Source organism: Protomyctophum parallelum (assembly GCF_964188405.1).
Source record: "Protomyctophum parallelum genome assembly, chromosome: 19".
NCBI classification, from domain to species: Eukaryota; Metazoa; Chordata; class Actinopteri; order Myctophiformes; family Myctophidae; genus Protomyctophum; species Protomyctophum parallelum.
This window is the reverse complement of record NC_139717.1, coordinates 33495161-33512643: the sequence shown is the minus strand read 5'-3', so window position 1 is coordinate 33512643 and position 17483 is coordinate 33495161. Positions and strand designations below refer to the sequence as shown.

General features: G+C 39.9%; 2 protein-coding genes across 2 annotated transcripts in view; one reads left to right on the top strand and one right to left on the bottom strand.

The window, feature by feature from the left end:
* The first annotated feature begins 202 nt into the window (after positions 1-202).
* Positions 203-4542, top strand: sf3b6 (splicing factor 3b, subunit 6). Its single transcript, XM_083790136.1, has 4 exons — positions 203-333; positions 1430-1548; positions 1860-1998; positions 3999-4542. Exons 1-4 carry the CDS (start codon positions 304-306, stop codon positions 4086-4088), a joined length of 378 nt encoding a protein of 125 aa, XP_083646262.1. The 5' UTR covers positions 203-303; the 3' UTR covers positions 4089-4542.
* A 3630-nt stretch (positions 4543-8172) lies between these two features.
* vsnl1a (visinin-like 1a) overlaps positions 8173-17483 on the bottom strand; it is a 34071-nt gene continuing 24760 nt past the window's right edge. Inside the window, exons 3-4 of the mRNA XM_083789690.1 lie at positions 9598-9813; positions 8173-8680 (exon numbers count right to left, since the gene is read on the bottom strand). Coding sequence (XP_083645816.1) covers positions 8483-8680; positions 9598-9813 — 414 coding nt within the window. The 3' untranslated portion in view covers positions 8173-8482. The remainder of the gene's footprint in view (positions 8681-9597; positions 9814-17483) is intronic.

Genomic DNA, 17483 nt, shown 5'->3' with positions numbered 1-17483 from the left:
TCTCTAATAAATATTTAGACACAGACCTAAATTATAAACTGATAGATTGGGGTATAAACTGATATTAAATCAATGTTTTTCATTAATTTATAGGTAGGTAGGTGTACTGTGTGTTGGTTGAGTGTGGGGGGTGACCGGATATGGTCTAGAAGTTCGAACCGGAAGCTCGTCATTCGTCAACAACAGCCCAGCTCTAGGCCCAGCCATTTTACCACAAGCAGACAAGCAAGCAGTGCTATTCTGAGCAAATAGTTACACATTTTCCTTCTTCAGGGGCTTACTGTTCATTAAAAGTACGTCGCCATGGCTATGCAAGCAGCGAAAAGAGCTAATGTAAGTCTTTAGTATCTATCGAACGCTGTTAAAAGGACGAACGATTCATGTGTAGCTTTAAACACCAGCTTCGGCGAGCTGTAGAGGCTAACGTGAGCTGGCTAACGCACAGCTTCTGCTATTTGGCTAACGCATTTAGAACTTTACAAACGAATGTCATGTTCATTATACTTTGTGTTTATTCGGGAGGGACGGAACATGTTCATGAACACACTCCCGGCAACACAACGTCATACAGTTGAGAATTGCAGTGTAAATACGTTGGAGTTCGCACTTAGCAAGGGTGCTAGTAGTAGTAGTCTTTTGAAGGGGTTCCAGGTGGTCCCCAGCTAAAGGAAGGAGAGTTGACCCGTGGGTCCATTTGGTTTCATTTTACATTCTCAATAATTCAAATATTGTTAAACATCGGCATTACTTAATTTACAAGTCTACACAATTAGAGAATGTAGAAGAATTTTTACTTTGATCAGTGCTTGCAGGTTATCTCTCCTATGATACCAACATCAATACTACAGTATGGAATTGTGGACAAAATCGTATTCAACGATATTTGAAGTTTGGGGTCTGAGAAGCTAAATCTCATCAAAGAGAACAACTTGAATCCTAATTGAAACTATGACCAAAATTACTTTTAAGTGAAATGCAAAGACGTATACAAAACGCCATAAACACTTTGGCAGAAGACAAACACTACTGCTAACCAATGAGAAGATTCAGCCTATTACATATCTAATGGTCTGTATTCAACATGTTTAAATTACATTACTGTACTACTAAATTGGTCAAGTAATTCAAGTAAGTAATTTTAAAAAGTCTGAGAATGAACTTTTATTGATTTTAATTCCTAGTCATACTAGATCCTCAGTTAGGGTGTTTCAATGTGCACGAGGTTAGTATTAGGTACAACCAAGAGAGCCATAACTCAGGACCATTATATATATGTAGCTGGGCCTGGAAATGAGCGGAGAGAATAATAAAGTCCTTTTGGTCAAAAGTCAAAAACGAGTAAAATTTCAGGTGAGACAAAGACTGCGGTCTTGTAACTACTCGTCTTTAAATGCATGTAACTGACGGGTGTGTTGTCTGTTGCCTGCAGATACGATTACCTCCTGAGGTAAATAGAATCCTGTACATCAGGAACCTTCCGTACAAGATCACAGCCGAGGAAATGTATGATATCTTTGGGAAATATGGACCAATACGTCAAATCAGAACGTAAGTATTTCAAAATATGGATATGAACCTACACTGCTAATTCTAACATCCTCTCTGGAGGGATTTTCTTGTAGATAGTTTTTAGTACTGCTAATGGTGTACTGATTGTAGGTGGTTCAATATTTAATTTATTCCTTTAACGTTAAAATATTTGCATTCACCGTAGGGGTGAAATTATTGATAAATGTATTTGTATGTTTGACAGAAACGTTATGTAACAAAATGTTAGTAACCAGTCTGGTCAGGATATTGATGCATGCTGTAACAATGCATGCCCCTGCTCTTAATAATTTAGTAAAATGTGTTTTCAGAGGGAACACGCCAGAATCAAGAGGAACAGCATATGTCGTCTATGAGGACATCTTTGATGCTAAGAATGCCTGTGACCACTTGTCAGGCTTCAATGTCTGCAATCGATACCTGGTGGTCCTCTACTACAATGCAAACAGAGTATGTATCACTTTTGTCTGTTTACTTCAATTGTAATATAAAATACAGTAACCTAGGAGGCTGTGTTTTGGTGTGATGCTGCACACTATATGAGCAAAATATTAAGTAAAAGATTTGGTCCGATATCTCAAACCCTCACCTCCCACGGGGCAGCACACCTAACCTTAACCCTTAACACACCCCTCACCCAGGGCTCGACAGTGCGACTAGGTAGTCGCATATGCTACTAAAAATAGCACCGTGCGAGTTGTAGAATTCAATTTGTAGCACTGGTGCGACTACAGAATTTGACCGTTCAATCGTGATAAAGACAATTAAGACTCTGATCCCGCAATACACATTCTATTAGTTTCAGTTCTATACCTACATTTATATTTGTAGTACGGCGGTGTCGTTCGCCAAAAAGAGCAGATCTACAAGCCTACAACGTGTCGAGGCTCGATGCATTTTAGCTTGAAGATCTGTTCCCCTTGCTTCCACCGCACCGCCCTCGGCCCTCCCCCTTTTAGCACTCTGTGCTCATGTGCTTTGTGTCTTTTGTTCCCTCGCAGGCAGCACACAGAGTGTCAGAGTGAACGCAGCATGATAGCGTCCCCGGCACGTTGAATACTAAACTTATTTGTAAAGTTCGAACGCCAACTTTTAACCAAACACGGGAGAAACACTGTGCACAGCTCCACGCACAAATAAAGAGTGCACGTGCGCACGCACATGACGGATTATTATCGATCAAAACAATCCTTAGCGTCGCTTACAAAAGCATGTGTTGCACAGCACGAATGATATTAGTAATCACCGACCTGGCTGGATAAATATCAGTGGTCCATCCATTGTGTGACCTGATTAACGAGCAACGGTAGGCAACCGAGTAAGTTACCAGCTTAGTAAATTAATAGTCTACTGTAGCTGTGTGTCAGATGTTCTGTCTGAAGCAGTCAAAGCCAAGGAGAATGTTACAATAGAACAGCAGGATAAAAACGGATAGTCTGTCTATCCATCCATGCATCCATGAGCAACATAGATAGATAGCTATATAGATAATAATTTAATTTAATTTAATTAATCCATCTATATCTATGCATCTATCTGCATAAAAAAACAAATAGTCTATCAGCATAAAAACAAATTGGTTAAATAGATTATATAAAAATAAACATAAAAATTATATCCTGATAATTATCAATATTTTGATAATTGCTGAAAATATATTGATCCTGATAATATTTTGCCATATTGCCCGTCCCTACCTCATATCACTATATTAAAGAAAAATCACACCTTGGTAGTGAGGGACACTCTTATCATCATACATCATCATGAATAATCTCGTACATCAGAATACCTAGCTGTGATTGGTTTAATAGCTGATTTGCTCGTTTGCATATGACGTACAATCGTACATATTACATTTTCCTTTCAATGTCAATGGCATTTAATGTTTTGATGTTTAATTTACGTCATATTTAGTGGAATTTTGACCAAATTTATCCGTTCATTGCCAATGGCAAATATTGAGACGTGTGGGGACAAGATTTAGTGGACATTTGACCTGAATTCCCCTTTCATTGTCAATGGCAAATCATGAGATGTGTGGGGACTAAAGCTATGTATACCGGTATACATAGGAGGCCCTCCTATGTATACCGGTATACATGTTATCAGCGCTAGCCCCTCCTAAGGAAAACACATTATTTGATAACTTTATCGTGCTCCTAAAATAATTTGTGTGCTACTAGATTTTTCAACTTAGTCTTTGTGCCTTGCTGTATGCACCTTATGTTATACTCATGTACATACTGTTCCAGCTGGAGTACGATATGTAGATATCTTAGATTGTTTATCTAAGATATGTTTCACTTTACTGTATGATTTTATTTTTCTCATTGCTCTCCCAGCCCCCCTCCACCTTTTCTTTTTCTCCATGAAAGAAATAATAATGTAGAGCTTGCACAAAAACCATATCATGTCCTTAACTTATTTTCTCCTTTTGTGTTTTCCAGGCTTTCCAGAAAATGGACACAAAGAAGAAAGAAGAGCAGCTGAAGCTTCTGAAAGAGAAATACGGCATCAACACAGACCCACCAAAGTAGCAACCTGGAAGTCACTTCAGTTCTCTGCACAGCCACACAGTCTCATACTGTCTGATGCCCAAGTAATCCAATCTTCTATTCAACATTTTGACAAAATTAATTTAGACACTTGGAATTGGATTTAGAAAGACCTTAGTTTGATGGGATCTAATGTAAAAGTTAAACCAGTTTTTATTTTATTTTCTCATAACTTTTTATACTAGGCTTGCATTTCAAGATAGAATTGCAAAGAAAGAACTGTCTGCCTTTCTGGATTTCATTGTCCAACTGTTTGAATTTGTAATTTCTTTTGTCATAATGACTTGATTTGATATATATATCTTTTCTGTAAAATAAATGTTGTTTTTATAAAAAACTATTTTTTTTACTCTGCTGATTTCAATAGAGCAATGAAGGGGAATTATTTCCCTAAGTGTGAACCCACTTTAATCAATATACAGTAACACATTTACGTACTTCAGTGTAGGATGCTTGCTCAGCATTTTTGTTAATTTGCCTGCAGCTTGAAATTGCATGTACTACTGCGGCAGCTGATGGGAGTTTCAGCTAACTAACCAGTATACCATCTTAAGACAATTGGAGAATCTACACGCTCACAACTTGTCTCATTGCATTGTTGTTGTGAGCCTGTAGTTTAGTATTTTGGGGGGAAACTAATTTGAGAATTCTCTGCTGTCATGATGGTAATTCTGTGAGAGTGCAATAATGAACCCTACACGGTCAATGCCTCCTATGTTCTGTTTTTTTTTTTTTTAAGCTTTCCTGTCTGGAAATGATTTCTAAATGGCACCATCTAGTAGTTGTATACAGTACTACATTCTAGTATGGCTGAAATAAACCGTTTTCTCTACCAACACTGATTTGGGGACTAAACCAATAACCATAATGTTTTAGAAAGCCATCTCAATTAGAAATAGACTGAAAATCAAGTTGCTTTACGTTGTTGTTAAAATGTCTTTTATGACCTGCTGAGATTAATACAATGTGATCCTCCACTTTAATTAGATTAAAAAGGTAATTTCCTTACCCCATTCTGTTTTATCTCTTTGCAAAATAGCAGATGGCCGGATTTTCATGTAACTTTGGAGGGAATGACCCTGAAGAAAAAAATACTTTTGGGTTGAAAAAGTCATGGTCCACAATGGCATTATAAGCCATGTGAAGAGACATAAAGATGTGGTTTGATGTGTTGGTTACCTCATGCAAAATCAATTCAAGTGATGCTTTGCTAATCAGCAATGATGTCAACATAAATTCTGTGTGTGAACAAAATAACTCAAATGTGGATGGGCAGATGTTTTATTAAGTGTGAATGACCTGGAGAGCCTATTTTATACTTATTTTATACTTTTATACAAAAGCCAAACTACAAGCTCACAACACCTTGCATTGTGAACTTCTCGAGCTTGTCTGACATTTTGAAATCTTCACTCATAATGACATGCCCAACAATAGGGAAGCCAGATAGTGTTTAACGTTTGGATCAAATGTGAGTCATATTCAAGGGTAAGGGCAAAATTTCATAATCATGCCTAAGGTGGAAAACAACTTTGACAGTTGCATGGTGTTGGCACAGATATGAACTTCACCTTCTCCTTTCTTAATTCTGGACAATAATAATAAGCAAACATTTTGCTAAATGAGATTGAGAAGATCTACAAGCTCACAACTGTTGTGAGTTTGTGGATCAGCTATTTCCGGTGAAGAGATTTACTACAGAGGGGGAAAATAAGTAGGGGACCAAGCATAGTCTCCTGGGTCTCCGGTCAATAGGGTTTAAAACTTGAAATGGTTAAACCTTATGAGTGAAACAAGCTTATCCAGCCGAGGGGCATACACCTAAATCACAGCTGTTTGACCAAACAAGCGCTTATGAGTTGAGTTGCGGTAACAACAGTCAAGGGCCCATAGAGTTCCTTTTATTAGAGTAAATCACAACACAAGGGAGTAGTGCAGCCATGTCATCAGGAACACAATACATGCTACAAAAGAATCCTTGTACACAGTTGCCATTGCTTGCATTTGGTATCGTGGTCATAATAGCAATAGTAATAATTGTAATTATAAACATTTCAGGGCAAAATTCTGATTACAAACTTACTGGGACAAGCCTAATTGCTAAACGATGGCAATGGACTGATGTTTTGTTGTGTTGATAATGAGTACAATGCAAAATCCTGATTGTTACTCTAACTGCGAGTGTTAATTAAACTAACATTTTACTGTGTACACTCAGATTAACACTCAGGATTTTACTGTGTATGGTTACGTAGAGTTGTTTTTTATACCAGAGGAGCAGGATTTGTGGCTCTGCCCTAACACCTTAATGTAGCTGTCTTTACAAACCGACCAGGGCTTGCACGTTATTTCCAAGCAGTTTTTGTCTTTAAGTGGAGGGTGCTCTAATAGCTCAACTGAACTTATATACATTTAGTATGCATAAGCATGTGTATGTTAAGAGAGAGATACAGGGGAGTAAAAAAGTACAAAAAGACGGGTTGGTAGCAATAGAAAGAACAACACTTCTATGAGGAGGGTCGGGGGAAAGAACTGTTTAGCCTACAAGACACATGTCTAGTTACAAGCGCTGTCACCTTGTTTATGAGGGTACAAAGAAATGTCACACACTGCTTCTGTCTGTGCTGCTCTGAGCACTCATTTACTTAAGTTAAAAAATGCAAACAAGAAAGGTTGCATTGGCCTTATTCCTTGTTATTCTTTACAACTTTTATACCTAACAGTGTAAACAAAAAACAAACCAAAAAAACAACAACTTGGATTTCACCTCATTGATATGCAACCTGTATGTTCATTGGGGGTGAAACAAATTGTGGTTGAGGTGAGAAAGGTTAAAACTAAGTTTGATAACAAACTTAAAATAAATAAATAAAATATTGTAGATACATATGCTATTTTATATTCTTACCATATATAAAGACATTCACTACCTCTGGTTAGCTACACCAGGGTACCTGCCTTTGTAGTGTAGACTTTGTGATCTCAATACTTTGGAACCCAACAGCTTAAATTTCAATCAATAATTGACTAATTAACTATTCGATTTATATTTTCTCATACCATTTCACCATTTAGAATGGTGGGTTCACCAGATACTCTGCACATCCTTCCATATCTACTTAGATGGGTTCAGGAGATAGAGTATTTATGTGCACAGGGGTATAGGGCATTAGGTCTTTGCAACATGTACTATAGCTAATCTACAAGGAAACATGCTCCCACAGTAATAGCAGTCAAAATAAAATGTCCACAAATCACAAAAAATTACATCCCATGTGACAATACTTGTAGAACAACCTACCCTAATATAATTACCCACCAATAACCATCCCATTTCAATAAAATCTTTTCTTACGGTTTTAAAGTGTCACCATGTTTCTTTGATAAGGCTTCCGTTAATTTTACAGGATGCACATTGAGGAGATTTTAAGGCAGAACCTAAAGACATGCAAATTAACTACATTTACTTTTTGTTTTGTACAAGCAGGTGTTTGGATGGAAAAGTTGGACAGATGCTAATCCATCTCTTCGTCTATCTTGGGCTAAAATTTGGACGATGGATGAACTCTTGTAAATTAGTGTCTTTATAGGAAACTGGTTTGGTTGACGATACTCAATATCATGAATCACATACTGTATAACTAGCATCAGTAAACTCTGAACAATAAGTAGAGTAGCAATAAATCTTTAATGTAGCACATTACCGATGCGCAAGCTCCAGTTGAATGAGACTGTATGGAAAATACTTTGCACACTTCACATTTTGGCAGTTGATCTTTAAACAATTCAAATATATTATTCATATTTATATATCTATATATATATTTATATATTTGTGCAAGGGGTCAATATGTAGGGAGAGAGAGAGTGTGTGTGTGTGTGTGTGTGTGTGTGTGTGTGTGTGTGTGTGTGTGTGTGTGTGTGTGTGTGTGTGTGTGTGTGTGTGTGTGCGTGTGCGTGCGTGTGTGTGTGTGTGTGTGTGCGTGTGTGTGTGTGTGTGTGTGTGTGTGTGTGTGTGTGTGTGTGCATGTGTACATGCGTGCGTGTGTTGTGTGTGTGTGTGTGTGTGTGTGTGTGTGTGAGTGTGTGTGTGTGTGTGTTTCAAGTGTCAACGTGCAACCCGCACTTTTCCATTCGCACACTGTTGTTATATGTTACGTGTTGATCTTTTTATAGCAAATAACATTCTCATGCACACGAGTGTTTCAAACACAAGAAGCGGATCCATTGAAAGGTAGTCCAAGCATAATATATATATTATTTTTTTTGTTTTGTTTTTTTTCAGTGGAAATATAGCTGCAAACTGAATGGAACATGAAATTCTCGCTGTGCAGTCTGTGGTGGCTGTGGGGGAGGGCTTGCTTCGCCCTCCGGGCCTATTTCTGGAGGTCACACTGCAGCAGTAATACGATGGAGGGGTCGCTCTTGGCCGCCTCCTTGAACTCCTCCAGCGAGATCTGGTCGTCGTTGTTCTTGTCCATCTTGGAGAAGATCTTGTCCACCCTCTGCTCTGGCGTCAGGCCGTCTTCGTTCATCTTCATCATGATCACGGTGCCCACCATCTTGTAGATGGCCTGCAGGAGAAGACAAGAGGGAAGCGGTGGGTTGATATTTTGTACTTTTTTAACCCATTCTGACCTGAGATCAGATTCATACGAGGTTTCCACTGGACACACACTGGTCTGATTAATGTATGTTATTTAATTAACTCTTTCAGTAAGTAAAGGATTCCAAGAATTTGGTTACTGGGTGACGTTAAATTGATCAACACAAATTTTAACAAAGAGTATTTTGTGTTACTCGCCAGTACAGCTACGAAGAAAATCATTCTGGTTAACTGGAAATCTGAAAAAACTCACCTTCACAGAGACACTGGCACTAGCTCTCATCATACTGTACTCCTGAAAAGATAGCCTGCTACTTTTGACAAGATCTGGGGTAGGTTCTTTGAGGTTCTACCTTCAATATCTCTGGGTGGATTTTGTTTTATTTTTTATTTTTATTTATTTATCCGAGTTGTCAAGTGGTGTTATGGACAATACAGAGTAGTAAAGCTGTGTAGTTTACCCCAACCTTTCTGGGGTTGGGGCGGGGGTTGGGTAGAGGGATCCCTTTTTTCAGTTTAGTTTTTCTTTTTGCTGTTTTTTGTTTGTTTGTCTTGTCTTGTTTAAAAAAAAGGAAAATCATGATTCTGTGGTTTCTTCTTTCTTTAAAAAAAGAGAAAGAAATAGCAAAAATATACAATCTACAATCTCACAAAACGTTGTAGGGCTTATGTTGTTCAGTGAAGGAAATCTCATGGCAATATACAAATGTATTAGATTTTGAGATATCTTGTGTACAAAGATTTTGGCCTGATGGTGGTGCTAGAGATAAAGCCATGGCTCAACAAAAACACTAGGGTTCATCATCAAAGCTTTTGATATATTCAACTGATCAGTCTATCTTTAGGACCCATGAGGTTGCATGAGTCTATATCTATCCTCCATACCTCGATGATCTCCAGCATTTCCACCCTTGTGATCTTGCCGTCTCCGTCCAGGTCATACATGTTGAAGGCCCAGTTGAGTTTCTGCTCGAAGCTGCCTCGTGACGTGATGGACAGAGCGCAGATGAACTCCCTGAAGTCGATGGTGCCGTCACCGTTCTTGTCAAACGTCCTGAAGGCATGCTGGGCAAACTTTGACGCATCACCGTACGGGAAGAACTGGAAGATGGAGAAAGAAGAGGAGGATGTTAAGTGTTTGAGTTATTCTTGGTGCAGTACTCTCTCTCACGCACGCACGCACGCGAGACACACACACACACACACACACACACACATTTACAAGGTGCTGTACAGAATGCAGTCAGCTAATCCCGGACAAATACCCACACACCCTTCAGGGGTACAAGTAACAGCGTCTTCGCCATATTTGGTGGCTACCGATAGTAGAAGAGATTGCACAGAATTTTGTAAGCCGTTTAGCTGCTTTTTTGGCATCCCAAGTTGTTGGAAGCCTCTTACATCCAAACTATGTACATGTCCTAGGCTGTCGAAGATAAACACTAGTAGATTGCACCTATAGCCTAGCTCTATGATCGTCTGGAGGAGCGGCTGGTATTTAATGACTTTGGTCATAAAGGCCACTTCAAGAATGAAAACTGATCTATTCTCTTCATTGACAACAACATCTGGTGTGTTAGCAGAGAGACTTTCAGTACAAAGTTGAAACATGGAAGGTTTGACACAGGAATGTTTGTAGATTCTCACAGACAAAATGTTTAGATATGTCCTTTGTTATGAGATCAACTATTCTGTTGTGGCGTGCTATGTAAATTGTAAAGCCCTTTATAGGCATAACAGCCATTCAGAATGTGTGGCATAGTTTCTGTAACAAGCCCTGTGGTGTGACGCAAGCAATGAGGTGCATGGGTGGAGGGGAACCAGAGGGAAAGGTTGAGTTTGGTGGGAAGGATCTGTAACCTGGCTTTTACTTTATACATACCGGTATTCATAATTTAGTTATTTAGAGTTCAGATATATGCTGTCTAAGCAAGTGGGATAAGTTCACAAACAAGCAGAGTGCTCAGGGTTCAATGGGAACAATGACTCCAGTGAATGATAAATGATACCACTACTACTACCACTACAACTACTACTACTGTATGATAAATGATACCACTACTTCTACCACTACAACTACTACTACTGTATGCCACCCAAAGTATAAATAAATGCAAGTTAGGTGCGGTTAGGTGTCTGCAGACAGTAGCGTATTTGAATAATTTACTCTGCATGCCTCAGAGCTTATCAATTCATTTTCATCAATGATGTCGTGTTGCACATTGCAAACAATGACGTCATGTGTTTATACTGATGAAAAAGGAAAACCTACAAATATAAATACAAAATAAGTTGCATCAATTCATTGTTTGTAAATCTTTATCCCACAATTTTGTAACCCATTTTGCACCCCTGTGAAACGGACTTGAACTCATGCATGAGTGTCCAAGTCGCTCCTTTACACCTGACAGGGGGAAGTTTCCCTGGTTGGCGTGGAAGGAACTAGTTCCTTTCCCCTCCATCAGGCACCCTGGCTGGCCAGGGGGAGGCAGTTTAGAGACCACAGACCAGGATTACTGCATGTTTTTTTCCCCCCTGGGGGACACGGGGAGAACATGCAAACTCCACACAGAAAGGCCCTTTTGCCAACCCCGCCTCGGGTATGGGCACTGATGGAGAGAACACATCGCCAGCACCCACAGCATCCCCAGCGGGAATCGAACCCAGGACGGTGACTGTGCCACCGTGCCCCTTCATTCATTCATTTTAACTTGTTCAAATGTCATCAGGCAGACATACACAGCTATTTCTCAACTGTTTCTATACTGTGTTCAGAGATAGTAAAACAGTTGAAGACCTGTGCAGGCCTACTGTTTTTCCACATTAAATATTGATCAGGAATCAATAAAGAATCAGACCGATAAGCAGAATAGCTAATGGCATCGGTATCAATAAAGTCTGATCAATTCCCATCCCTAAGAGAGATTGATCGAGGGAAACTACCCTGAACATCTAAAACACTACCTAGAATCTATGTATTTTATACAGCAGTGGTCCTCAAAGTGGGGTCCATGGGGCCCTCAGGGTTCCAAATGGACCCTTACAGGTCTTTAACTCTGAGATTGTGCTAATGCAACTAAATGGGTGTCTCGTATATTCGTACACAGAGTTATGGGTGTCCTTGAAGCATACACAGCACTCAGGATGGATTTGACAGTACAGAGAAGGAGACAGAGAGAGACAGGCAGCTTGAAAATGTGCTGCTGCAGGGTGTTTCACCATGCACCCTGAACAGCATGCTGCAGCAGAAGACTGCAGTCTCCACTTAATACAGAGACAAGAGAACGCCTCATAATGAAGGCAGAGCAGAGAGGGAGGGAGAAAGATCAACGAGCTGTGGACCCTCTGCTGCAGCGGTGTCATGCGGGGACACGGGGGATGGTAATCGTCACCCCCTACAGTTCGCATTTAACCTCAGAGTCATGTTTTCACCATCCCTGAACACTTTCTGTGGATTAAGATCAGAATAAGCAGAGTAAACATGATCTCTGGTCAGAGCTATAGTCAACAAGGTAAATATAGTCACATAGATCGATTTCAAACTTCAGAGAGAACAATGCAGTGCCTCAAATAAACTAGAACATGTTCAATAATGAACCTAGTATTTGTCTAAATAACATTCTTAACATTTGTGTTCATAAAAAACTAATCTTTGAAAACGTAACGTAAAAAACAACAAGTGACCAAGATAATATAGTATCTGGATAGTAAACTACCAGCTATTGAACAAAGGTGACAATCAGGGATACAAGCAGAGTGAAGTGCTAGTTGTAGGGTTGGATTGTATTTGGATGAACAAAAAAGCAGTTCAAGTCTAGGGTTAGGTCTAAAAATGGACCCATTAAAACCAGGAAAGCATCTGTCATTTTTGCGCTGGCTATAAACAAATAGAAGATATACAAGATCACAGCGCGTCACTTTGTGCCGTGCTGCAAGCTTGTACATCTGCTATTTTTTCAAACTACTGTACTGATTTAGAAGGTATTTGTATTTTGTAGAATTGACCTCAGGTCTTAATGGGTTATCTTATGTGATTAAGTGGTTACTTTTTATACCACCCTCTATTTTGCTCAGAAACCATTATGCCAGCCAGGATGTGTGGCCTGAATAGGCCACACATCCCAAACTGTGGACAACGCAACACAGCGCTCTCCCATGAGTGCAGCTTGCCCCTGCCCTTGTATTACCCCACCAGGACTCATCTGCCCAGGATGTCCAGAGGGACAGGAGGCATGTGGAAGGGATGATACACAGGATTCAATTTAGAGAGGAGAGGAGAGGAGAGGAGAGGAGAGGAGAGGAGAGGAGAGGAGAGGAGAGGAGAGGAGAGGAGAGGAGAGGAGAGGAGAGGAGAGGAGAGGAGAGGAGAGAGGGAAAATCTCTTTCACAATCTGGCAAACAAACAAAAATATATTATGTAAAACATGACCGTAAGAGAGAGAGAGAGAGAGAGAGAGAGAGGAGCATATGAAGGGACTGTGAAATAGAGTACTAGTCTCCTGTGAAATTCCACAGGAACAAAAAAAACAGGTCAATTTGCATCCATATTACACTGAGATATATTTACACTTTTGTGTGTGACGTGAAAGCTTCCACACCGCCCGTATAGGCCACACAGAGAGGACAGAGACAGACACAGAGGGGACTAAATCGACCGTGTATAATGACAACTGAACATCCAAATTGCACCATTCACGTCTCCTAACACGGCTAAATGTTTTAATCCTGCCCTGATTTATGCCCCATTTGTGGCTATTATTGCCTGTATCGGTTCTTTGGAAACAAGAGACGGCATTAAACGCCAGGCAGTTTGTGGATACTCAGGGATAGGGACGGACAACCGGGCACAGCTGGTTTAGTGAAAGTTTTATGTCAGTGAATGTGTGTGTGTGTGTGTGTGTGTGTGTGAGTGTGTGTGTGTGTGTGTGTGTGTGTGTGTGTGTGTGTGTGTGTGTGTGTGTGTGTGTGTGTGTGTGTGTGTGTGTGTGTGTGTGTGTGTGTGTGTGTGTGTGTGTGTGTGTGTGTGTGTGTGTGTGTGTGTGTGTGTGTGTGTGTGCTGTGTAAGGGGTGGCGAGGAACCATGTGGCCAGTTAAACAGTGATGCTACCATTATCCGGAGCCGTGAGACCTCGATTGGCAGGCTCCTCCCCATGCACACTGCCCAAATCATCTTCTGTTTATAAGTGGAACAACATAAAAGCGCTCATGTTCAGATGACAAGCTGCTACCACTACAGATCCACTAGATGAGACAAGAAAAGAGAGGACAGGAAAAGAGAAAGAGAGAGAGAGAGAGAGAGAGAGAGAGCATGCGGACACGCTTTAATGGAATCATTTCACACTATAACAACAGTCCGGATAGATTGGGTAGTTGTGCAGAGACTCTGCATGCGACATCAAGGGACACACAAATATTATTGTTATTATGCCTGCAATAAAACAGCCCTATCATATTCCAACTCATAGACGCATAAACAGATCGCAGGCAGTAAGTATAGTAACAATAGTAGCAACGCGTGCCTATTCATGGTGTAGTGGTTGTAGAAGTAAAAGTATTAGACATTGGAAATACTCAAGTAAAGTACAAATGCCTCAACATTGTACGTAAGTGCAGTACTTATGTCAATCTACTTAGTTACTTTCCACCACGGGATATGCCATGCTTCTATCCAGATTACTAGTTGTTGGTCTGTGCTGCCAAATCAAAACAGTTAAGCTGGGCTGACATCGCATGGTTTGCCAGCTACTAATCATCCCCTGAGGGTGGAAATAAAAAGGCAGTGAAGAGCCGCCTGTATACAGTACATTCAGGCACGGTCGGGGAATAAGAGATTGCATGTAATGGGATTAAAATCATCTGATTTCATTGAAATGTAGCTGGAACACTACAGTATATCCAAAGATGTATGTTAGCGCTCATAAAACCTTAAACACGTATGCAGTAGGCCTACTTATAGTTTTACAATCTATTTGGTCCTCTCCTTTTTTAACCTGACTGGTACTAAGTGTGAAACGAGTGAGGCAAGCTTCTTCAAAGGAGTCAGGTTGCTCCTTTTTTCCCTCTACACCAAAAATCTCTTTATATATCTTATATATCTCTTTATTTATATTAGGGATTATTATTATATTAACACCCAAGGTTTACCAGTCTTCTGATGCTATACCCTGGCCTAGAGTGCACCCACTGCACCGCCATCTGTTGGGCAGTGTGCCACTGTGCCATGCTATACCCTTAGAGTGCATCTTCTGGCTAGAAGATGGACTATAAGTAGTTAACTTATTCAGTGGACAACACCCCCCCACAGCCTTCCACAAAAAGAAAAAAATATTTATTTTTCATTACTTTGAAACCATTTTTTTATATTTTCTAAAAAAGAATATTCTAATTAGGCTAGAGTATTATTCTGATCGTCATAACTCCACGGGTCCGCCTGCAGTCCCAGCTCTTACCAGTAGGGCCGAGCGCTTCAGCCTCCCTTGGGGCTGGATGGGTTATTATTCTGTGGTCTGACAAAATGTGAATACTACACCTACTTCCTGTTTATAGGCCTACTTCCTGTTTACATCCACTTCATGTTTTCAAGACTGGAACTATGGAATTAACCTTTTTTGAGTTCAACTTTAACTTTTGGACATTCCTCATTTCATTTTTATAATGTTTTTTTGCTCAAAGCAGTCAGTGTAAAGGCCCGGTACTCTCTACTACTCTCTTGCTTTGCTTTTTGGAGTACAAGACTAAATAGACACTATGGATTCATGGATTGTTTGATGGATTTCTGGATTGAAGGCAAAAAGAAGAACGGAGAGTGGTAAGAAAGAATTAACATGTCATGCTGTCTCACAATGAACTTGGCTGCCTACAGTATGTAAACATGGACATGTGGAACTTATGGATTGTGTCAGCATTATGTATTCATGAAATTATCATGACATTCTTTAAATAGATTATAAAATTAATCGATGATCTAATAATAATAATCAATGCCAATATTGGGCATATCATTATAGGTGAAAATCTCTCAAAGACCACTGAAAAAAGAAAATTACCGATTGAAGGCAGCCATTTTATGTTTTTGATCTGAGGATAATATACCTCCATCGGAAGCTGTTCTCCATTACAGGTAGGCAGTGCTCAGAACGTCCTGCTGAGGGATGTTTGTTGTTGATCTCCATGTTTGAACAAAATGTCAGCAGGCAAAGTTATTAGCTTGAAATCAAGTAAGCTCCTCAAAGGTATTATTGCATCTGCGTGGGTGTGAGTACAACATCAAAAATGAATGGGCTTAGGTGGATCACTGAGTAAGATGCTTCATAAATGCTACATGACGGTCTCTTGACTCATATCTGACCCACGGTACTTTACTACATGTCATCCCTCGCCTCCTCTCTCTGCAGTCTTTCCTATCTCTATGTTCCACTGTCCCATCTAAATACAGCAGAAATGGGGGGAAAAACTATTCACAAAAGAAAGAAACCATCCGCTTAGAACTATTAAATTATATGATATATGTTTTGACTTTTTGCCTTTATTGATAGATTTTACAGTATTACGACAGGAAATGGGGAGAGAGATGGGGGGGGAATTAAGACATGCAGCAAAGGTCATCGGGACTCGAACCTGCGACAGTTGGGGGTCCTTGACATGAAAATGTTTGAGAACCACTGCTCAAAAGAATGGGAATACACAACTCCACTATGAGCTTATTTCTACTCTATGTGTGTTGTTTGAGTTGACGCTGATGAAGGTCGGTGGGGTTGAGCGCGTTTTGTTTGCATGACATTTTGATAGAATAATGTGGATATGGACTGTCTGTGGGTCTATTCTCTTGACCCAAGCCGGGCAGCCGTCCCAGACAATGACAACAGAGCTGTCACAGCCAATGGCCTGACAAGCCAAACACACAGGGAAGCTGCAGCAGTGTATAAACTATGACAAAAAATGTTCGTTGACTACCTTTTTTGACTGACAAATTACTGAATAAAAACTAAAGGCCTTTTCAGATGGGCAGCGACTGACGCACCTAAATTCATTTTCAATGAGTGGCCTGCGTTTTTTTGTAGACGCAGAGAAGTCGAGGGGTGACAATGCAATGGTATTTTGCATTGTATGAGCAGACATGGAGCAGACCTGTCGTTGATCCAGGCGACAACGTCTGCGTCACATGCTCCCCGTCTGAAAAGGCTTTCATGACTAAAACTAACACTACATTTTATTGTCAATTTAGTAAACAAATAAAAACTAGACTAAACTGTTAAGGAGGGAGAAGAGATCCAGTAGACCTAAAATAAGTGATTTTATGTTTTGGTTGCGCTCTGAAAATAGCAGACCTACAAGCTCACAACGCATCGCAGCATAGCTTGCAGATCTGCTATTTTCAGCATGCAACCAAATGTAAAATCAGTCATTACTAAATAAAATGATAATAATCTAAAATCTTATGATATTTAGTCGACTAAAACTAGACAAACTAAATTAATTACATTCCAAAGAGAACAAAAATAAATAAAACTAAATTGCTGTCAAAATCAACACTGATTTATATTTTGTCGTGAAATACTTTGCTGTCACACACCAAAATTAGCTGATGTTATGTTACACATCGACTTGTAGATCTGACAATTTTTAATAGATATAGATATTATCCTCCTGTCCCCTGAGTCTTATAAGCATGAGCGTCTGGGTGATGATACACTCGCCATCCCATAATTCTTGCCCTGGACTGTTGCCACAGCGATGCGTGCCTATATTTTCCACTGACAGAGTGCCGCATT

Bases quoted from the DNA above. Each gene is read 5' to 3' on its own strand.
- sf3b6 (XM_083790136.1), top strand. From the start codon at position 304: ATGGCTATGCAAGCAGCGAAAAGAGCTAAT. The intron at 1,549-1,859 runs GTAAGTATTTCA...ATGTGTTTTCAG, and splicing joins CCAATACGTCAAATCAGAAC to AGGGAACACGCCAGAATCAA. The intron at 1,999-3,998 runs GTATGTATCACT...TGTGTTTTCCAG, and splicing joins TCTACTACAATGCAAACAGA to GCTTTCCAGAAAATGGACAC.